Genomic DNA, 22,855 nt, shown 5'->3' with positions numbered 1-22,855 from the left:
GAGAAACTTGGCTGGGCGCGAACGCACGGACGGAACGAACCGAGCGACGCAGCGCCAGGGCCTCGGAGTCGAACTCGGCAAGGGGGGTGGGTGGTGGGGGGCGGTTTCTCTCCTTCGAGCGCATTTGGCGAGCTATACGAAGGCGGCATCCATCATCTCCGTCGTCTTCCTTCCCCCATCCTCCATCCCTCCTCATCCTCCATCCCACATTGCTTAATTATTTCTTTACGTTCTCCCTCTACCCACCACCACCCCCCCGTAACGCCACACGCACGAAACAAACCACAGACAGCTCGAGATTTGCAGAGGTAAACGTCGAAGAGCGAGAGAGAGAGATACGGGGGAGGAGGAGGAGGCGGGGGGGGCGAAAAGAAAGATTTGAGAGAGCGAGAGAAGAGTGGTGGAGAGGCGAGCTCTAGCGAGACGGAGAGAGCACAGAGAGAGTGAGAGCTTTGGTGGGTGGGTGTGTGGGGGGTAACAGGCGAGAGAAGAGCCTGGAGAGAGGGAGGTGATGCCGGAGGCAGTAGTAGGAGGAGGAGAAAGAGACGGCATGATGGCGCGGAGGAGGATGAGCGCCCTCGTTCCGCGCGCTCCACGACCCCTCCTGACCGCCGCGCTCGCCGCCCTCGCCTGCTGCCTGTTGTGCTCTCTGCCCGGCGAAAGCCGCGGGGGCGACGCCGAGGTGACCTCCATGGTGGCTCGAGCGAGACTCCTGGCCGAGCACATGAGGAAACTTTCCACGGAGGAGTTGGGGGTGGACACCCTGCAGGTGAGGTCTCGTTTGTCGCCATCGATCGGCGCGCGCCTTGCCGAGCCGTCTTAACTAAACGGATATTGTGCCCGTGCCATCAGGATTGTAAGACACGAAAGCTTTCAATCGAAATTTACCCCCCCCCCCCACCGCTCGCCAATGTTAAAGAGACTCTTTGGAGGCGCGCGTCTTATAATCCTGTGTGTTATGGCCAGATTTGTGTAATTGTCACTGAAACTGCAGGGTTTTCGCAAGCCAATTTTGGTTCGTAATTGACAGGGCAGGAGGGGGGGTTATGGTTGTTTTGGGATAAGCCAAGTAAATTATCTGGTCAAATATGCGTCGTTAAGACATTTGTTTGGCCGTTTCGGGTGGTGGAGGGTCTTGACGACACATTAGGCCAAGATCATTTGCGCGGCCTTAAACTCGGGTGAGTTGTAGCGTGCAATGTGAAACTCTATACGTGCCGGGCACATGGCTTTGGTTTTCACTTATAATCCGGATAAAACGACGATGTTGTTGTTGAGCTTTCAGCGATTTGCAACCAAGGTGGATGGGGTTCATGATTCAAGTAGCTCCGTCTAATCCATTCCAGGGAAGCATGGTAACTCGTAAAGTTGAACAACCGGTTCATTACACCTTACCACATGCTCATGTCGCTACAGTTTTAGGGAATTGCTCGATAGGTTATAGGCAGACCGGCTAAATCGAATGTTCCCGAAACTTGGAGATACAAAACCAGAGCGAAGTTTACTAATGTATTTACAAATATGTAAACCGGTTTCTCGGCACCCATTACCGCTCATTGAATACTTCAGAGTACACACACACACAGTTCTGGAAAAGCATTACGCAATCCATGCGTGTGCATAATTTTACCAACGTGTTTATTGTTGTTGTGGTGATGGTGGTTGTTGTGGTTGTTTTTTGACCGGGGAGGGGGCGGGGGGGATCGGTTGGGGTGGTGGATGAATAAGACGTGTGGGAAGGGGGAGGGGGCCGAGATGAGTTCAATAATTCAATAACAAAAAGCAGTCTTCCTTGATGATGGGACTGCCCGTGTGTGGGCATTATATGCAACTTTGTTGCAGGAGTGTGATGCGACGTGTATGCCCCCCCCCCCGGCCGCATGGATTGCTGACTCCGTCTGTGCGGAGATGTGAGCGTTCTCGCCTCGTGCGTGTGTGCGCGTGGTGGATTTTCTCGGCGGCTGCCTCCGATTTCCCGACCCCCCCCCCCCTCCCCCACGTGTGACGCTTCCAACACTCGCGGGTTTCCATCAGTCGAACATCACCAATCCGCGTAGCAGGAGGTAGAGGGGGGGGACCTTTCTTCTTCTTCCTCCTCCTCAGAGTCTCAAGCCGTTCGTAACGTAGACCTCAAACCGCTTTGTTCCAAGTGAGACTCGGATGAGAATGATTACTCGGCACAGCGAGCGGCGAAACATCGCCCGCGTCCAGACTAAATGCTACCAGTGAGAAGCAGCCAGGCCACCGCCACGTTCGCTCGCGTGTGCGCACACACGCAAGGACACGCGTGTGTGCACACACGCAAGGACACGCGTGTGTGCACACACGCAAGGACACGCGTGTGTACACACACGCAAGGACACGCGTGTGTACACACACGCAAGAACACGCGTGTGTACACACACGCAAGGACACGCGTGTGTACGCACACACACGCAAGAACACACGTGTGTACGCACACACACGCAAGAACACGCGTGTGTGTGTGCACACACGCAAGAATACGTGCACATGCAAGGACACGCGTGTCTGCACACGCAAGAACACGCGTGTGTGCACGTATGAGCACGCACTGTAACATACACATATATACATAGGTTATCATACACACACATGCGCGCGCGGTTACATAAAGACACAATTACCTATAGAGGAATGCACGCACACAAAAACAAGTAAATACATAAGCAGGAACCCAGGGATACAAGACCAAGGGTTTGATGAAACAAAGTTACACTTAACGTGCCCGTGCTTAATTTGTATTTTCGATTATTTACCGTGTAAAAAAATCTACCCATGCTTCGTACCCACAGAAAAGGCATCTTCCCCCCCCCCAAGGGGTGCGTGCACCCCAGGTTACGAAGAACCACTGCCCTATAAAACCTTAACAGACGGTTGGGGTAAGTGCTGTTAGTGAGCACCTATTGAGGCCAGTTCGGTACACGAGGGGGTGGTGTGGCCAACACCACGTTCGACCGGCAGCATTTGTCTCACCGGCACTCGTTTATGGTTGAGTCGACCTAGGGGAGGCCCAGGACCGGTTCCGATATTCGTAATTGGTCACCGATGTTGGCCGCGGACGGGGAATCGAACTCTGCCGCTAACATCTCTGCGCCACCCCCCCTCCCCACACACAAGTACGCTCTCACACGTGATGACCGTAACACAATCGCACGAGCACACGCGTGTACACGTGTGTACAACATGCGAAAACACGCATGTGTACACACGAGTACACACGCGTACACACGCAGATCTCTGGAGAGCCCCGTGAGCATTGAATTAATTCAAAGCTCAACACACTCGTCAACAACAATGCCCTTAAAATATGTAATAAGCGGCGATTTGGCCAATGACCCTCTTGATACATTTGTTGGCACTCATTTCGCACCGCACGTGGCCAACTTATGTGGGTCATAAAACCACGTGCTTTAATTTTCGAGAGAGATGAGAAGTGTTCCAATTGACGTTCCGTCTTCTATCATCTTGCGCTCAACTATGGGAACATCTGGCAGCATTGTTTGAAGCCTGGCCAGACTGCTGGTGAGTTACGCTGCATGTCGCAACCGCTCGAGAGAGCTTGCTTGTATCGAACCAATGTGGTCGTTAACAACAACAAACGCACACCCATTAGGTCTGTGTGGCCGATGGGTTGTTGTCCAACGATGTCGTTACGTGGAGAAATAAATACGGGAAGTCGGGCCGGGGGGGGGGAGGTGCGTGAGTAGACGAGTCCTTGGGTCCATGGAGATGGTTGGGCTCGGGGCTAGTCGTGGGACTAGGGAGTGTAGCCCCATCATAACCGAGTCCAGGCAGCCGACTGGGCGTGAGCGGCGACTCCTACCGGGTTGCGGGCAAGACCCGTTCGAGGTACATCGTCAGTCACGTCATCTTCACCTGGGGAGGGAGTGCGGCGGCGGAGGAGGACGGGGAGGGACTTTGTGGCGGGCAAAGGTGAAAAGCGGTGGCGCGGTGGTTAACGCGTCTGCGCTCTGAGCATGCACCGCCCGAGTGAGAATGGCTCTGGGCGACGGCTGCGTTTGCGTGGCTCGGGGGAGGCATGCATATAGAACATTCGGTACATGTGAAGCAAGCTTCGAGCGAACCTCAAACGGGCGACTGAGTGCCTACCACGCATGCGACCCGCGTCCTGCACTCGGCCTCTTCGTCGCATCCCCCCCCCCGCCCCCTGCGTGTGGTGCCGCCTGTCTGACTTGACTAGGAATCGAGAAGGGGCTTGCTGACGGGGTTTGCTGTGAGCCCCTCCCAAAACATTTGACGCCAACCTGGTTGCACGGCTAACATCAGTGGCGAGTGGTATCCCAATCAGTCGTGACGTCTCCACCCTCGCTGCTCCCCTCCTCCCCCCACCTTCAAGGTGGCGAGATGTTAACTACCTCGCCTGGTATGCAGGAGGTGGTTATTTCGATCCCGACCCTGACGCCTGCTGTATATTTGCAGTTTGCGTGTCTCTCTCTCCGTGGCCGCGTGGATTTTTCTCCGGGTCCTCTGCCTTTTTTTCCCCCCCTCCACATTTAGAATCAACGTGCGAATTAAAGTATTTGGCTACTGCTATACATTTATACGTGATCAGCCACTTGGTTGAGCTATCATTTGTGGCCAGGTCGCTTCTGAAAAAGAGCTATATAGCTGAGTGGGCCCTTAACTAATAAAATATAATGTTAGAAAATGCATTGGCAGTGTTTCAAAAAGTCCGAAACAGTGGTGCAGGAGAATGTAATCGCCCTGCATCCATAGAGCTGCGCTTTATAAATAAATACATATCCAAACAAACTGTTTAGGCACTGTCCCTTGACGGTAATAAACTATCAACATAGTTTATGCAGCCCTGGTGTCAGTTGACTGCCAGATGAGGGCCTCTTCTCACACCATGCCGGTCGTGGCGATTACTTGGCCATACTTCACCACCCTGGTCAGCGCGTGTTGGTGGAGGTGGGGGGAGTGTAATAATGATGACCTGTGTATTCCTCGGAAAGCCTCGCTGAGTCTCGAGGGGTTTGCAGAGGGGTTCCTGAATTGAGATCTTTGGCCCAAGACCCATTTCATTGAGCGTTTGGCAAAGAAAGCTTTTGCCTGCAATGTTGTTATACGTCTCTTGTGGTAATTCGTTCATGCCACCGAGTTTAATGCTCATAACCCAAAGTGCCAAAGTATTCCTAAAACTGTTTATTTACTTGCAAAATCATCGAGCGTTATGTAAATGATTGCGAAGTAAACGATTTTCCGTAACGTGTAACGTAAACACCGCAGATGGATTAGCCCCAACTCCCACATAAGGAAATAACAGGACAGCGGTTGCCTTCGATGCGCGTGCACGCACCTCACTAAAAAAAAGCCCCACCGTTTGTGATGAACACGGCCTTCAAACAGGACATCGTCTATACAACCTCATTATGGGTAAAAGCATATACAAGCATAAGTCGCAAATATAAATAAAATTAAAAAGGTAGTCCATCACCCGGGGTGACTTTCCAGAGCATTATTAACCAGCAGCAGCATTTGTAAACAGACCCTGACTGCTGATGAGATATAGAAAAGCAAAACCAGTCCAGAGTTTCCTCACTTCAACAAATGCTGCTGTTGCTGCTGCTGAATAACATTGCTCTCGAAAGCCAAGAGGCCAACGGACTATAAATAATCTGTGTTTTGTTTAGATGCGGAGACGGTGGAGTTGCGCCAATTATGTTATCTGCGGTAGGGGTAGCGTCGGAGTCTGCGTAATGGGCAATTCTTCAGGATAGACGTATTTTAGCTGACAACGGATTTCCAATTAACTTTTTTTTTGTCGAACGAGTGCCGTTCACGTGAACCATCAAACACGCGACCGATGTCCAAGCCGTCCGTGTGACGCTCCCGGTGGTGTCGATGTGATCCACGTGGCGTCTGCTGCCGCTGCCGCCAAGCTTGTTACGTCAACGAATCCCCGGGTTGGTTGAAGAAATAAGCTTTGGCGTTCAACTCTCAGCGCGTTTCAACGTGGTTGATTTCCCCCCCCCCCCCCGATTCCGCCGTACGAAAGAAGAGGAGTGAAAATAACAAAACAAGAAAATTCAAGAAAATTTACTGGAAGGATGACGACGTAGTCCTTAGGAACGACACGTCTACGCGCGGGCAGGTCACAAGAGCATTCGTCATTTATATTTGTTAAATAAATACGTTTAGGACGCGGTGTACAATGAATAAGTTTTAAGTCTAAATAAGCTCACTTTGATGGCTCCCATGCATATACAGGCAGTTACATTCGGGGCGCTACTGTAAATACGGTGAAGTAAATCACAGCGCGCGATGCCAGCCGTGGCCCGGAAAAGGGAAGCGGTGCCGTGGAAATGGGCACGAGTTGCTCGTTCGGGGGTTAAACACACGGGGACATCCCCAGTTCACAGCCTTCCGCTCCATGCGCCCGAAGCTTCTGCGGCGACGTAAATTGGGATTCCGAGAGGCAAAACGTCGGACGTCGTGCGCACAAGCGGCACGATGTGCCGGAGAGCCGCGCGGCAACTCAAACAGCGGATGCCCACCCGGTTAGCCGTGCTGCTTCTCCCGAACGGAGACCCCCAGGGATGGGATTTGCAATGACAGCGTTGTAAAATCGCAGCACAAATAATTCTCTACCCTCTTCATTAACAAATCTCTCCACCCTCTTCATTAGCAAATCTCTCTCCACCCTCTTGATTAACAAATATCTCTCTACCCTGGTCATTCACAAATATCTCGCTACTCTCGTCATTAACAAATATCTCACTACCCTCGTCACCAACGCCGGCTTAAAGCAGAAGCACGCCGATGACTAAGTCGCCCGGAATGCGCCCCCCCCCCCCCCCCGCTTTATCGCATCTCGGGACGCCAAGCAGGCTCGGGCCTTGGCCGGCGGTCGAAATGTGGGGCGACCACTGCTCAACAACAACCTGCTTGCCGCTACAGGGGGCCGCGGGGCCACTGGGCGGTGGGGGGGGGGTGTTGAGGTGTAGGGGCCCCTGCCCCCGGTGCCTAGCAGCGAGCGGGCCTGTGAACGTTTTCGGCGCCACCCATTAGCGCGCCGGCCCGCAGAGGGACGATCGCGATGCGGTGCGACATTCCGGGGCGCCGTGGGCCCTCCCGCTGGCCGGCCAGGGTCGCCAGCCCGTCCGGTTTTCGCGACCGGACTGCCCGGTTTTCGACCTTGACGCGTACAGTGCACAGTGTGCGTGCCGTAACTTCCGACTGGACGTCACGGAGCCCCCCACCCCCGTTATTTTGGGCAGGTTTGCGCCACGCAGGGGTGCCCAAGTCATACCAGGCCACGGCGTGGAGCGTGTTCGATGGAAACGGTTTTGGCTTCTTAAATGAAAAGATGCTGATAAAACGTTGGTCCGGAGGGCCTACTACAGGTCAACGGGGAGCTAAACACACGTGCATTGCTTTTGTGCGCCTACATATGCTGCCATCTTATTTGTTTATTTCCGTTGCCCCCATGCCCATCTGCGATGGCACAACAACGTTGGATGGATATGGGCCTCCCCGCTTAAAGTGGGGCCCATGGGGGTTATTTGACCGTACTTGAACCATGCTAGTCACTGTGGGTGGGTGGGTTGGGGGCGAGGGGATCCAAAACTTGTGGTATCCGATGCCGGGAATCGAACTCGGGTAGCGTGCGGTTTGGAGAGCGGAGCTCCTGCGCCCACGTACGTGGGTTGGGTGGCCTCGTTAGCCTTGGAGCACAGCGCCGATCGGAGACACGCGGAGCGAGATGGAGGCGCGAGATCAGAGAGATGAGTGTGGGTGCGGAATGAGATGACCTGGCACGACTGGTGTCACCTGTTCCTTCCCTAACAGCCACCACCCACCCAAACCCCCCTCCTCATTTCCGATCCTCACATCTCAAAGAGAATCCTGGATCCTCCGCCAGCCGGTGACCGTGTGCGCGGGCGTTCGTGCGTGTTCACATACCGTCATGACCGTGTGAAAAAAGGCACGGAGCCGCTAACAGGTGTCCGCGAGGATTCCGTTTTATGTGCAAAGCCATTTGGGGCAAGGTTTTTCTTCTTGTTACTTATTCACCGATTATATTATTGTTTTTTTCTTTTTGTTACTTGCGCAAATCATATTCCGTTTGTGCGCCCTGCATCGTGTCATGAGACGCAGGTATTGGCATTCGTAAAATATGCGGCGAAGCGGTGCATCGTCTTGTGTCGGAGAGAGCAGAGCCGGAGGTTGAACGTCTTCTGAGATTCACTGCAGCAGGCATCGGGGCGCAGCTTTTTAATGCCCTCCAAATACTGCCCGTTTAAAAGTCCATTGATCGAGCATCTCCCATTCTCGGAGCTGGAAGTTAGACAAATCGTGTGGCAAACCAAATTGAATGTGACGGTCATTCTACCGTCAATTGGGAACCGGGCTGAGACCATCAATCTGCTCCAATTGGACACCCCAGGTATATCCACAGGTGGCTTCATCCCAGATTCAAACTCGGGATCTCAGAGGTGATGACTCTTTGGCCCCCGTGACACCGGGCCACCTCTGGTGCCCGGACTTCTATGGGAGATGCGTGACCCGGCGATGACCAGCGCGGTGAAGTATGGTCAGACAACCACATCAGCTTCCAGTGTGTGCATGAGGACTTCATCCAGTAGTGGATTGGCAAAATGGTGTTCGTTACGTTATTGAAGAGGGGGGGTGGGGATGGTTCTGCGTGTGAGGCCGTGAGGAAACGATGTTGGGGGGGGGCTTCTGGGGGGGGGGGGTAGCTGTGGTTGGGTGTATCCCACAAATCATGTCCTGTAGAGCACAAGAGATGACGCTGCGGGGGAGGGGATTGGGGAGGTGGTGAAGAGGTGTGGGGGGGGGGGCACGATCATCCGAATCCCACCTGGTGCACTGCGTACATTCATCTTAATAAAAATGTCATAGCGTGCCGGTGTTGGGCACGTTAATTACACGTGCAGATCAACGTTGCTGCCTGGTGTAACGGGGACCCCCGGGGACCCCCGCGAACGCGTCTGCGGGCGTTTATTTGCTCGGGAGAGATAACTGCGCCGGCTCGGAGCCGTGCCGCTGCGGTCAGCACGTGCCGCTGCGAGTCGGTTCCAGGGCCACGGCCGCCATCGGTGGCGAGTGGCACCATTAGCGCGATTGGGTACGTACGGCGCGAAAGAAGTTCAACGTACAAAGCAGCACATTGGAACCGGTCGTGTGCCCCAGCATGGTGAAGTGCCGGTCAAATGGGCCCCCATATAAAACGGCGCAGGGAGGCCTCCGTCCGTCATGGGATTGACGCGAGGCTGCAAGTTGCGCAAATCGTGCAACGGATTGCATTGTGGGTTCACGACACCTTGCCTGAATGCGGTACCGTGAGGGGACAGACTCGGCGAGACACGGATGTGGTGTTCCTGACTGTTCCCGACTGTTCTGGCCGAAATTTGGGAGAGAAAAAATTACCAGCTCGCACGAGACGGGTGCGCGTTGGTAGCGGCCTGTTCGTGTTTGAGCGCACAATCGGCTGAGTGATGCCATCCCCCCTCCCCACCCATCAAAAACAATGGTGGCGAGTGGACACCACTGTAGCAAGATGTCAACTACCTCGCCTGATATACAGGAGGTCGTGGATTTGATCACGACCCTGACGCCTGCTGTATATTTGGGGTTTGCATGTTCTCTCTCTCCCCCCGTGGTCGCGTGGTTTTTTCCTCCAGATTTAGCATCGGCATCAGCGGGCCTTACCTGGTAAAATAAAAAAAATAGTTTAGTTTAAAAATAGATTGATTCAGTTCTAGTTTAATCATTCCTAAAGTAACATCTTGGCATCGTTCGTAAATATTTCAGTTTTTATCTCCCCTCTCCCAGTTGTTGTTGAGAGAGAGACTCTGCAGTGTTGCCTCTTTGCCCGAGATGGCTCTTTACAGTTTAGCAATATTTAAACTTTTTTTAACACTTTTTTTTTGCACGAAGCGGCAACGATCAGGGGGCCCAACTTTTGTTCCCTCAGACTTGGCTTAGTTGTGGTATGTGCTCGCATCCTCTGTGAAAACCGATTTCTGTTTGAAGTACGGGTTTGGGGGAGGGGACGTTGTGGAGTAGGGATTAGAAAAAAATAGCCGGTCGCTAGGGTGTCCCCCATGCAACACTGCAGAACTGCACTGTACAACAATCACAGGCAGGGTTTTGTGGTTTGCGAATGGAACACGCAAGTTGAAGAACAAAACCCACAACATTTATAATCCGAGTACGACGTTTCGCCAGTAATTTACAAAAAGCGTCATCAGATTGCTCTAGCCGTTGCCTAACCCAAAAACATCTTGACGCATAATATTGGTCGCAAAGGCTGACGTCTTGCGCTGTTGTCGTTGACGTCGCTGACGAAATTCGAACGAAGCTCGATCGTTTGAAAGACATCGTCCTCGGCCACCTCCATTGGCCAGATCAATGGCCTCGACCACCTGGCGCCGACTGTGCGCCCGATCTTGTCCGAGGTCGGAAGCTATAAAGCCGTCTTGAGCCTGGATAGTTCTTGGATGGGCGACCATGGCGCAGAGACGTGGGCCTAAAGCGAAGCAGCAAGAGGGCACTGCGGCGAACGCCATTGTTGTACCGTGCTTACATTGTTGTGTTGTGCTCTGCTGCTCGACATCTGTGAGAAAAGAGCTTTGTAGGCTCATCGGATTCCTCCAGTCAAAATCAAGATTCCGATTCTATGCCACTACCCCCCCCCCCCTGCCCTTCGCCAGCCCGAACTGACCAACGTCGCGATGTCATCGTCAAACAACAACCTCCCATCGCTGAAGGGTCGTATGAATCGGTCCTCGTGCAGCCGTGCATTTGACGAAGTTCCGTGCATGCGAATAATAGTGTTACTCGTAGGCTAACGGAAAACAAACGAAAATCTGTGCAAGTGAGACCGAGAAGAGAGAAGGGGACACAAACGACATTGGGTGCAGCCCTGAACCACAGCTCTCCATCACGTTGGCTTAGGTTTGGTTGGGTGCACAATGTGCTGAGCCCCCGTATTGTTGTGAGGATTTATAAGCATCTGGCCTTACAATACAAACACTGTCGTGAAAAAGTACTCCCTTGGGTGGGGGGGGGGCAGTCATTGGATATGGATCATGGACTTAATCCCCGTCAGGTGAAAGAGAGATGGAGAGAGAGAAAGAGAGACTCCCAATCTCAATTGGCTTCTCATCTTGTCCACACACGGCCTTTGTGTCAGTCCACTGTTGGATGAGAGCCTCCCCACGCAGTGGCTTATTATTTGGTTCAAAAACAAAGGTCGCCCTATTCTTTGGTTATTTCGGTAAAGGCACGTAGATAGAAAATAAAATTAAAATAAAAAGTTATTTAAAAAAATGTATCCACGTGACTTTACCAAAAGAACCAAAGAGTATGAATTCCTGCAGTCACGTAAGTTTTAAGTCAAAATTTAAAGGTCGTCCTTCCACACCATCCCCACGTGTCCGGCAAATCTGATCTCGATTCCCGACCGTGACTAACATAGGCCAGAGGAATGAGCTGGGGGGGGTGGGGGGAGCGATTGATTCGAACCCACCGCACATTCTCTTTCTGCCGTCTCAAGGTTTGAAATCTTCGCTCGTACTTTGCAATTTCACATTTGGCTCGCCCGTCTCGTTTGTCATGCGTTGCTTGTGCTGCTTTAAACGTGTAAAAAATCAAACTCCCCTACACGAGCCTTCCTCTTTGTGCCCTATTGGCCATTAGCCTGACGTTGGAATGTGAGCCATCTGTTGTGTGTTTAGACTGAGGTAATGATAAAAAAAAATAATGATAGTGCCATTTATCCAAGAAAGCCTTACTTAGTCTCAAGACTGTTTTTTTCAGATTTGGTCTTGCTACATTGCGATGTTTGACCAATTTAATGAATGAGATTTTGGCTTCATGTGGGCAAAAAATCCAGCAGGCATGCGAGGGAGACGCACACTCAGCACTTCCGTCTCCTGGCCACACCTCGCAGACCTCCGTCTACAACACCTGGCAAGCCCTGGTGGTGGTCACCCAATCAAATCCTGCGATAAATGAACAGATTGACTTCTCCTCCTTGCCCCATATCTGTATTTCCACGTTAAAAATGGTGTTGCTTTTCACACCCCATCAGCCGCACGGCCTTCTGGGAGCGAAAATGTTCGGCAGTATTTGGTTCAACGCGAGCAAATGTCTCGACCGGTATCGAGTACTGACCATTCAAGTACAAGCGCGCGGCTCAAACCCTGCTCGGCCTCCTGAGGTCTGACGAGATCGCGCACACGCCTGTTGATTTGCTGCGAGGACAAGAATTAAACCAGTGCGGACGAAGCAAACTTTGTGCGCACGTGTGAGCGAAAGCAAACTTTGGACGCTCGGGGTTAATATTTCTCTCGCTTTACTCTCATGTTTTCCCTGCAAGCGCGAGCCTTGTTTCAAAAGGTGTCTTTACGGTCCGTATTCTGTTTATGCACTGAGCAAACAATGGCGTGGGTTCAAAACCATGGAGGTGGCAGAGACGGTGAAACGTAACACGTTGCATCGACAGGGTACCCGGTGTGGCGTGTCACAGCGTGCGTGGGTCTGCAGGGCGATCCGCTCATAGATGCCCCAGTGGTGGAAAATGACCCTCTTTACCTCTCGGCTGCTAAGTTTATGTCGTGAAAGCCGTGGCCCCATGTGTTACACGGGGGTGAGTTAAGCTGTTTAATAGGCTCTCCGGAGATTGGTGTTTTGGGAGATCGTGTAGAGGCTTTGAAAATAAGACGTTGTTTCCTCCAATATATCTGCTAATTTAACGGGGCATCTATAGATGGATCGCCCTGTGCGAGCAAAGCAAGCGCTGTCGAAGAGTCGGGGTGTGGGCACGGGAACTCCTTTCAGCCGGGTCTGCCTGCGTCGACCACCTGGAAAATCTCTCGAGCACACCACATCCAGGTGTACCTCTCACCGTGACTCTTGTTGCTGCTGCTGCTGCTCGCGTGCCGCCTCCAATCTCCCGGTGACCCCCCAAAAAGATGCAGCGGGCAGTAGTTGCGAGTCCTTTCTGTCAGGTGGAGGCGCCCTTGAGATTGGGCTTTGTCTCGTCGTACATGGTGATACAGTCGTGAACATTCAGGTGTGGTGTCCGACGGAGCAAACGCATGAAAACCCATTGTGTCAGAGAAGTTTTTTGGCCAGACCCCGGTCTGCACGCTCCATGTCACCACCACCGCGATTACCGTCGCCGCAAATCGCCCGACGACGGTTTACCGCGGTGGCTTTTTGCACGGCGCTCGCTCGTCAAATTAGCCATGCAAGAGGCGAGAAATGACGTTCCAATGAAATATGATGAGAATAATTTACAACCGCGCATCAAGTCCGGTGCCGCTTTCTCAACATTTTGGCGCCGAAAAAAATGTTTTGCTTCCGCGAGCTCGGCCTTCGCGGTGAAGTTGCGGTTTCCAAACGGCAGCGGGCTGGCAAACGGAGCGGTTTTCACGGCAATATGCGGAACGTTTTAATGAACGTCGCTAAAACGGAGCGCATTGAGGGGGGGGGGGGGGGCCGCGAGTTTGCAGGCATTGAGCTTCTGTTTACCCCGCGTGGTGGAAGATGTTCTCTCATCAGGCGTGGCCATTAGCATGTGAAAGGAGAGCTCTGCACAGAGAAGGGAATGAATATGCCTGCGCTGCCAGCGAGCGCTGACCAAACATTGCCGTTGCTCGCGAGTGGCGGCAAAATGTTTGTCGGAGCGCTGTCGGTTTCCTCTGCGCCGTCGAGAGTTTGAAACGTCGCGTTTTATTAATTTGCGTGTGTTTTGACGCAAATGTGACCGCGCGCGCCCCCCCCCCCAAACCCCACTTCATCCCCTCCCATTAACGCAACACTGGGGGGGGGGGCACGATCAGCTAAGCCATGCTGCGTCTCAAAAAGAGATCCAGCCGCTAATCTCCTGACCCCCGCTCCCCCCCCCGCCCCGACCTCCCTAGGGAATGGTCTGCCCCGCCGTGCAATTCAATGAGGCTATTCTCTGACAGGTATCGGTCACGCCGATCGTACTGCTTCATGGGGTGGGGGGGGCAGGAGGGATGGTGGGCGGTGGGGGGGGGGGCATTCCAGGCAGCTCAACAAGAGGAAGCGAACTGCCGTGCGCCGCCCCGCGTGTGCTAAAGGTGTGAGGATCCAGACCGACATCCGCGCTCTTCGCTATCGGCCAGTTTTATGGAATATTAACGGGGCGCTGTCACCGTGCCCCCCCCCTCCCTGCCCGGTCCCCCCCCCCCCAGCGTCCTTCATTGACCTGGGATCTGCCTTGATTAGGGCCCCTCCAGTGGGGGTTTTTTTTGTTTTTTCCAGCCAACCCCCACCCTCCACCGCGGCCGCGGTTGCCATGGCAGCTAATCTACGCGCTATTGAACTATTGAGATGGAGAGGCACTTTGGGCCCACAGCAAAGGCACGTTTAGGCATCGGGAGTAATTAAAAAAATAAAGCGAGTTGTGTGTTTATTTGGATTTGCGCGAGCGTCGCCCAGTGGCTGCCGTCGGACAGATGGGGGCCTGCATGTGCGCGTCGGGGCTGTTGCGGTGGCTCCCCGGGCACAGGGGTTAGCGCTCGCGCTCAACAAACGGCACAGTTTGTGTCATGGGCGCGCGATTCTTCCAGTCCAGTTCTGCTCTGGAATCGTGAATTAATTGGGTCACAGTATAAGCTATTGAAACGATTTTTATTTTATCAGGCAAAGGCCCCATCGGGCGCTATGTAGCTATTTTTTTTTTGAGAAGCGACCTGGCCACAAATTAGATCTCAATTGAAGTGGCTAATCACGTGGAAATTTATAGCAGCTAAATACTCAACGCATGTTTCTAACTGTGGAGGGAAAAACCGGAGGACCTCGAGAAATATCCACGTGACCACGGGTAGAACAAGCAAACTCCAAATATACAACAGGCGTCAGAGTTGGGATCTAACCCACGACTTCCTGTATACTATGCGAGGAAGTTAACATCCCGCCACCGTGGCGCCCACAATATACCCTCATCATATTTTTTCATCAGTCATGTCCAAGCCACTGCTGGATGCAATGCCTCCCCAAGTAATTTGTTAACTTCTCGCACGGTGCTACGGTACAAAAAATCCACCCCTTACCACCTGCTCACGAGCTGATTTCATCACTCTATCTCTCCCGCCGTACATCCTCTGGAAAGCGCGTTGACCCCGCTCGGGCATTAACCTTGACCGTCGGCCGTCGTGGTCCCTCGAGGCGACGTGCCCTGCCCCCCAGCCCCCTTCTCTTGGCCGTTATGAATTCTCTTCAACCTCCGTAATGTGCTTTCTGATCTACAGCTTTATTCGGTGATCCAACGGCTGGCCTCCGATAACGACTGCACGACGGCGTTGCGCGGCCAACGTTTGTTTAAAGCGTTTCTGTCCGGTTGTATTCCAGTTGAGTTGCTATCAGTGCTACGCTATTCAGTGGGCCGAGGCGTCCGTTAGGAGCCTTACGCCCACGAGTGGTGACATCTTCCCCCAGAGAGAGAGAACTTTGCCCTCCACTAAGGAGAGGTTGAGGCGCTCTCTAACATTCTCACTTTTTTTCCTCTTCACAGTCATGGTTTATCGTCTATTTCCCCACATTCATTCCAGTTGTGTTGTTATACGCGTCGTGTTACGAGATCGGAGTTGTCCGTTGGCAACTATCGCAGGCTGAGGTGTATCACCCAAAGTTACAAAACAACCCCCTGAAGGAGATATCAGAGAACTACTTGTGAGATCCATCCTCAAGTAACCTCGTTTCGCCACACACTAGGAGGTGCTATACTTTTCCCCATGTGACCTATGAGTGAATGCTCATTGCATGACAGTGACACGTCGGCGCGCCGTCGATTTCCTCTGTGCCCCGGCAGTTGGTCGGCCCTCGCAGTCAGTCGGGGTGGTTGGTTGGCGCTGGCGATTGGTTGGGGCGGTTTGTCAGTCCTGGCGGTCGGTCAATGTGGTTGGTTGGCGCTGGTGGTTGGTTGGGGCGGTTTGTCAGCCCTGGCGGTCGGTAGGGGTGGTTGGTTGGCTCTGGCGGTCGGTCGGGCGGTGGGATGACTGTGAAAGGTGATGCTTAATAAAGGGGACCCGGTGATGGATATTGTATTGGGTTGCGGGGCCACACGTCATTGGTTGTTTTGTGACGGCGCTGTTTAATTAAGGGCTCCATGATTGGAGCCATTGTCCTCTCGGGAATTTGATTGACCGCTCCGAGCTCCCGCTGAAGTCCATTTCCCTCGATTTAAATCCCTAAACGTCATCGGCCTTCCAGGTGCCCTCCAATTAAGATTTCAACATCGTGGTTCTGCATGCCCCCCAGAATTTGAAAAGCTCTTGACATTATTAAACCAGAAATGCCTCACCGAGTCTCAGATTGTTTCACCAGGGTCCTGCAGTGGGACGTTTGGCTACCTTACGTCTGTAGGGGTGTGTGGTGTAACAGAACTCCCGCAACAAACGGCTCTCCGATGCCTTTTCCGGTTCGTGACGCGTGGTTAGGCACGACGTCCGACGTTTCGCTCCAAGTAGCTTTGGAGAGAGGGCCGAGGGGGGGGGGGTGCTCCTTCGGCAACCAGATGCCGAGCGCGCCGCAGAGCCACCCGGCACAACCGCGGGGAAAATCCGCACGGCAGCCGGGCAACCGAACGTGCGACGCTTTCGTTCGTTCGTTGTGGAATGCGGCCAGGGAGCGGTTCCCCTCAGTAAAGAGGATGGCCGTGCGGGGAATGGTGCAAAAAAATTATAATGAAGAGCAAGAGAGAGAGAGAGAGGTGGAGGAGGAAAATGTGGGAAGAAGGCAAGGGTGACTTTGTGCGTGCAGGTTTGTGAAGCCGGGTATAATTGTTTGCAGCCGCGGACTGCTGCTGCCTGGACGTGGAGTGGATTTGCCAGGCGCCCGGGCCTCTCAGCAGCACGGCTTTGGGAGGCAAGGGATTGGGAAGGGGGGTACGGCGGGGGGGGAAGATGGTGGTGAGCAGGAGGGATTGGGTTGGGGATAAATATGAATGAGTGCTTTGTTGTCAGCAGCACCGGCAGCGTATCGGTTCTATCTGTCAGGCTGCCTGCGAGTTTTAGTCCTGGCATTGACACAAGTCTAGAACAAGTTGGGAACAGTGCCGACTTTTTTAGCGATTAATTTCTGCCCCCCCCCCCCCGCCATATTGTGTTATTATCGTGGTTGGGTGAGTGGGAGCAGTGAGTAGGTGCGTGGGTTGTTGTAACCTGCAATGTGGTGAACAGCGAGTAGGTTGATGGGTGGGTGGAATGTTGTAACCTGCAGTGTTGGATGAGCAGTGAGTAGGTTGGTAAGTGGGTGGTGGGTGGATTGTTGTGACCTGCAGTGTGGTGAGCAGCGAGTTGCTTGGTGGGTGGGTTGTTTTGACCTATATTGTGTTGAGTAGTGGGTGAGTGAGCTTCGTGAGTGGACGGCATAGACGGCCTGAACACGGATCGCAAATAGACACGGGGCTTCCAGCTTTTGTTGACGTGTCGCTCTTGTCTCTGTGTCTCCCTTCTCTCCGTGTCTCTCTTCTCTCCGTGTCTCTCTTGTCTTCGGCAGAAGGTGTACAGCTCGTTCGCTTACACGGAACGGATGTCCAACGGAGAGACCGAGGTGCAGCAGGTAACACCGGCTCCACCGCCACCACGGCCGTGCCGTCTGCGTTGCGATCGCACACCGCCCCCGTCGGCCCCTTGTGCGCAATAATTACGCCCGTCCGCCACAGCTGATTAATGTAACCGAGAGCTCAGCTTTCCCTACAGCCCCACCCCCACACATATACCTCCCCCCCGCACCCACGACTTTCTCCAGAAAGCACATTCTGATTCAAAGTACGCACTTCCTCCCGTCCCGAGTGCCGTTTGCCGCGCGCCCCGTTCCGGTTGACGAGGCCGGTGTCTGCCCAGCGCCGTTTCTGGTGACGCGTCCCTGTTCCAGTTTTCGCTCGTCACGATGCGACTGTTGTTCGCGACGCCGCTTTGCCACGCCGCTGGGGCTGCATTTCTAATTCGCGTTGCTTATTGCCTTTGTGGCTTCGAGTGGAGTAAAGTCCCTCGTTCAACGTGGTAGATGAGTCTCTCAAAAATTCCCGCGTTAAGCGAAGAATTACTGGACCTGCACGGACGGATGGAAAAGCTAGCTGTTTTGTCGCATCATCCGTTATAAAAAAATATGTATATATCCTTAGCAGCGTCGTATCGGGCGACCCTAACGAGCGCCCCCGGGCTGCATCGCGCGGGCGAGAGAGCTCGTCCTCCTCACCGCTGGGTAGGGTGGGTGGGGGAGGTGTCCCGGGTAAGAGCCACCATCGGCAGCGCAAGAATGCCAACTTGTGGCGGCCATCTGTTGGGCACCGATGGCCTGTGGCGGTGGATCCCCGGCACGCCTGCCCTATCCCTGCCGCGCCCGCCCACCCGCCCGCGAGTGCGGACGCACGGACGGCGCTCTCCATCCCCTTTTGCCCTGCGCTGTCGGCTCGACGAGGGCGTTTGCGCGGCTCACCGCCAACTTCACCCAGGGAAGCTTTACGGCGGCCGAGATCGGCCCTTGCCGTGATGGGTTTATTTTTTTTATTTGAACTCGTGACACCCCCTGCGACGTTCCCCCTCTCATTCTCAATGCAAGCACAAACGGGACCCCCACCCCCTCTGCTGCCTCCCACGATGCTCACGATTCGTTTGCGTTGCACGTTGTTCAGTTTTGCTTTGCACTCGGAGACTCGGATCTTACGGAGGAGAGGGACCTTGGCGATAAACATTTGGCGATTCATCACCAGCATTGGTTCAAGTGGGCGAGACTCTGTATGAGAGACGCTGAATGTCCAGAGAGGGTCCAGAGTTTGCCTGTAATAAAACCATTGCTTCTGAAATGATGTGCTCTCCCCAAAGGCACGGTGTGGCTGGTGGGAGGTGTGAAAAAGACTTATTGAAATGTTTATGCGGAGGGACAGATGTGTGAAGGAGGCACCACAGATCTTCCGTGTAAAATATCCGGCCTGCTGCCTAAACGGGACCGTCCGTGTAACAAATAAAAAAAAGAAACTCAAACTCCTGCTACTTACTTTTTCCACAGCAGCCCGTCTCTTCTCCACGCCCGGGCCGCCCCTGTGACTACTAAAATCTGCCTCTGTCCCGGCTCGCCTCCGTAGCTCGCCAAGCGTCTGCGTGAGAAGTTCTCCCGCTACATGGACGTGGTGAGCCGCAACAAGCAGGTGGTGGAGGCAGCCTACACTGCTCACCTGAGCTCACCGCTCACCACGTCGCAAGACTGCTGCAACCTCCCAGCATCCATGCTCACGTGAGGGCACGCACGCTCACAAGCACGCTCGCTCGCTCACTTGCTCACTGCACCATGTTCATCTTCATGGGCCATTATCAATCTACTGCTGGATGCAGGCCTCCCCAAGCCACCGCTGCCACCTCTCGCAATCCCACGATGCAGCAGGCCATCCAGCGCGTGGACCACAACGCATCCGTAGAGAGAACCGATTCTCGAATCGCGTCCTGGCCTCCCAAATCGAACAACCTTTGAGGGGAGGAAAATCGTCCCCGGGGTTTAATCACTACCGAGGCCCGCACAGCCGGTAACTTTCACCAAAAATTCCTTCGTGTGCTCCAGCTACCCCGACCGCCCTCCTCAACCAGCGCCAGCCCCGCCTTCCGAGGATCTTTTCCATCTTCGCCCGAGGGGTCGTCTCGCTGTGCGAGAGCAGCAAGAGCCGCCTCTGTGTCTGCGACATCTCGGTATTGAGCTAGAGATCGTTCCATTATAATTGGTGATCACTTCCTCGGGGTGCCTGCGTCTAACAGTGCCATAGCCGAGGGACGAAAGCAGCCGCACATCCAGAGTCGTGGCGTGTTCAGCGACGGCGCTGTCACCACCACTCACCCTCCGCTCACACTCCGCTCACCTTCCGCTCACACTTCGCTCACCCTCCGCTCACCCTCCGCTCACCTTCCGCTCACACTCCGCTCACCCTCCGCTCACCTTCCGCTCACCCTCCGCTCACCCACTGCTCACACTCCGCTCACCCACCGCTCACCCTCCGCTCGCACCCGGCAAGCTTCGGGAAGAGCAAACTGCGTGGGAGTTAGAAGCTCGTAGGTTTTGATGGTTACGCGGTTGTATGGCTCTCTGGCGTGGTTTTTTTCGGGGAGGACCTAATGTTGTGCGGATGTCGGCGCGGCGTCCGACGTTCCGCCTCCGCGTGCCGGCCCGCTGGGTGCCAGAAACGGGGTAAGCAGCTCTCCGGTGTTCGGAGCGACCCGATGAGACCGCCATGGCAGCGGTCGGCGCCGGCTCGGACAGTTGCGGTGGTGGCGGCGGCGGTGGAGGTGCAACGGCAAATTTGTCTCTCCCCAATCACACCCCCCTGCACTCGCCAGTTCTCCTCGGGGGCCACGGCTCGCTCGCTGCCACGGAGCAGAGCCCCATCGTGTCCGCCCCCCTCCCCCACCTCCCAGTACGACTGGGTCGAGATCGGCGCGCGGCACCGCCCGAAGTAGCACCGCAGAGCTGGACGGCGTCGCAACCGCGAAGGCTTGCGGGCGGCACGCGGTGGCACGCGGTGGGAGGATAAAGCCGCCGCCACCCCCCCCTCCATCGCTGATGTTTGGTGGTGACATCACCTCCTGTGGGCTCGGGAATTTGGCCGCAGAGCAAACAACCGGAGTACCGGGTGGTGGAGAGGGAAGTGTGGGTGGGCAGGGTGCGGGCGGCGGGGGTGGGGGGGGGCTCACTCGACAGGCTCTTCGGGTTTTGTTCCGCCTACTCGAGCGTTCATCATTTATCTTCCAAACAAACACTCCTCCTCCGCACTAGCGAGCGAGCAGTGGATGTGGAAGAAGTAGCAAAACAAGTGAAGGGTAGCGCCGAGAGGAGTCTCGGGAGTCGTCGCTGGTTTTCACGATGAAGGCCCAAAGTGGGGAGACGCATGCGGCGTTGCAGCCTTGTCAATCCACTGCTGGATGAGGGCATCTTCCCACGCCTGTACATCGCAGTGCCGCGGAATAGGGCGCTCGCCTTGGGCTTGCCACGAAGGACCGACGCGTCGCTTGCCAGGGGGTGCAAGCGACGCGTCGGCCCGCCGGTCATTCCGACTCCCAAGCCGAACGGCGCACGCGTGGACTCGCTCGACGCGTTCGCGTTTCGCAGTCTCTCCGCTGTGTAAATTGGCTCCCTTAAACCGTGCCGCCGCTGGAGGCCGCTGCGCTCGCCACGGGGAGAAACGGCAACCGATTCGTGAGTGGAATCAAATTGCAGCCCTGCAAGTGCTTGCCCGCGCCGCTTGCGGCCGGGAAGGGTCTCCGCGAGAGCGAGTGACTTCTTTGAGAGAGAGAGAGTGAGTGAGTGACGGGGTGCTCGGTTTACTCTTTCGCGCTCGCCCAGACGTCTCGCAAAGTGTGGCTTCCCCCGTCTTTATTTTGGGGAGGCCCCTTCCTCCAGGCCAGCAGTTGCGAGGCTGCAGCTTTACCTTTATCCGAGGGGAGAGGTGACATTACCACGGTGGGCGGGGGGGGGGAGGTGTGGGGAGGATTTAACAAGCTTGCCTCAACGTTTCAACGGCCGCACCGGGTTCACGCGCCCAGCGTGCTGACCCACTACCCCAGCGTCCCCACGGAGCGTGCAGAAGCATCGCTCCTCCCGGGTGTGTCTCGCCGGCAAAACTACGGGCAAATTAAATTTCGTGAGGATTCTCTTACGCTCCTTGACAGTTTGGATTTTCGGGCTTTAGGAAGCACAGGATCGGGGGGGGGGGGGGGCGGGGGGGGCCGAGATGGGTGGGGGGGGAACGATGAGCGAATTTTTTTTTTGTTATGCTTGCACGACGTTTATTAAGTTTGAGGTTTTGCCAGACGAGGTTACGGTTTTGCCAGACGAGGTTACTTTTTTTTTTCCGTGGAGTTCAGCAATGTGTATTCTTGCTTAATGGTGAAAAAGCACAGACTGTTATTTTTTGGTATTTATTTAATGATGCTCCCTGCGTTTACCGCGGGAGCTTTCGCGGTCGCGCCGCTGTACGGCTCTCCCGGCGCGTTTTTTTGTTTTCGGTTTCGTGCCGCGTGCCGCACTATGTCCGACGTTTCGATCCACGCGCCGCGAGCTTCGTCAGAGCGCTGAACTTGAGCGGCTCTCGTTATCCCTCGGGATTTACACTGCGGCTGCCGCTGCCGGCTCCGGACGCCGATTGCACTCGAGGGAGAAAGGTGAGGCCCTCTCTAGGTCCAGTTCCTGGAGCGAAACGTCGGACATCATGACGATGTCTGAACAGCACGCTGCAGCTCGCTGCCACTGACGAGCGATGGGGCGTGGGCGGGTGGGGGGGGGGGTGTGGGTAAATGTCCATCCCTGATTTGAACTCCTCCTGGCCCCACTGTGCCTCCACCTCTCACCTCACCACCCCCCTTTCCCCCACCGATTCCACTTGGCCACTCGCGCTGCCACCGGCTGTGCGGGCTCGCGTCCTTTCGTCTGGAAACGACGGTGAGGCTCTGGAAATGACGGCGAGACAAGCCAGGTCCCGGAGAGATCCCGCGGACACGGCGAGAGATTAGGGATTCCGTTACGGTGCCCAGCAGAGTCCCGTTTGTTCGCCTGGGAGAGCCTCTCCCTCCCCGAGTCTCCTTTCCACTCGTGGGAGAGTTTGACTCCACGTGCGAGGAAACCGGAGAACCCAGAGAAAAACCCCCCACACGTGCGTGGGGATAACATCTCCCCGAGGATCGTGCGTTCGTCCCACCTTCGTTAAAGTTTAGTTTTTTTTCACGGCTCACTTTTTGTCTCGCCGTTATGAGAAAACCACAGCTTTCACTGGCACAGTGCCAAGATCCCCAGGTCACCTGGGGTCACGTAAGCGGGCGTGCGGGGGGGG

At 54.8% G+C, this 22,855-nt stretch overlaps 1 protein-coding gene across 2 annotated transcripts in view; it reads left to right on the top strand.

Annotated features, from left to right (window-relative positions):
• The window catches only part of CACHD1 (cache domain containing 1), a 55,202-nt gene that overhangs the window by 1,197 nt on the left and 31,150 nt on the right, over positions 1–22,855 (top strand). For both annotated transcript variants that reach the window (XM_076073938.1, XM_076073937.1), the window contains exons 2-4: positions 482–769; positions 17,545–17,607; positions 19,133–19,281. In XM_076073938.1, coding sequence (XP_075930053.1) covers positions 482–769; positions 17,545–17,607; positions 19,133–19,281 — 500 coding nt within the window. The remainder of the gene's footprint in view (positions 1–481; positions 770–17,544; positions 17,608–19,132; positions 19,282–22,855) is intronic.

This window comes from Petromyzon marinus, chromosome 44, assembly GCF_048934315.1.
Source record: "Petromyzon marinus isolate PM22_M1 ecotype Great Lakes invasive population chromosome 44, UKy_Petmar_22M1.pri1.0, whole genome shotgun sequence".
In the NCBI taxonomy this organism is placed as follows: domain Eukaryota; kingdom Metazoa; phylum Chordata; class Hyperoartia; order Petromyzontiformes; family Petromyzontidae; genus Petromyzon; species Petromyzon marinus.
The sequence above is the reverse complement of the archived record's forward strand: the minus strand, read 5'-3'. Positions and strand labels throughout refer to the sequence as shown.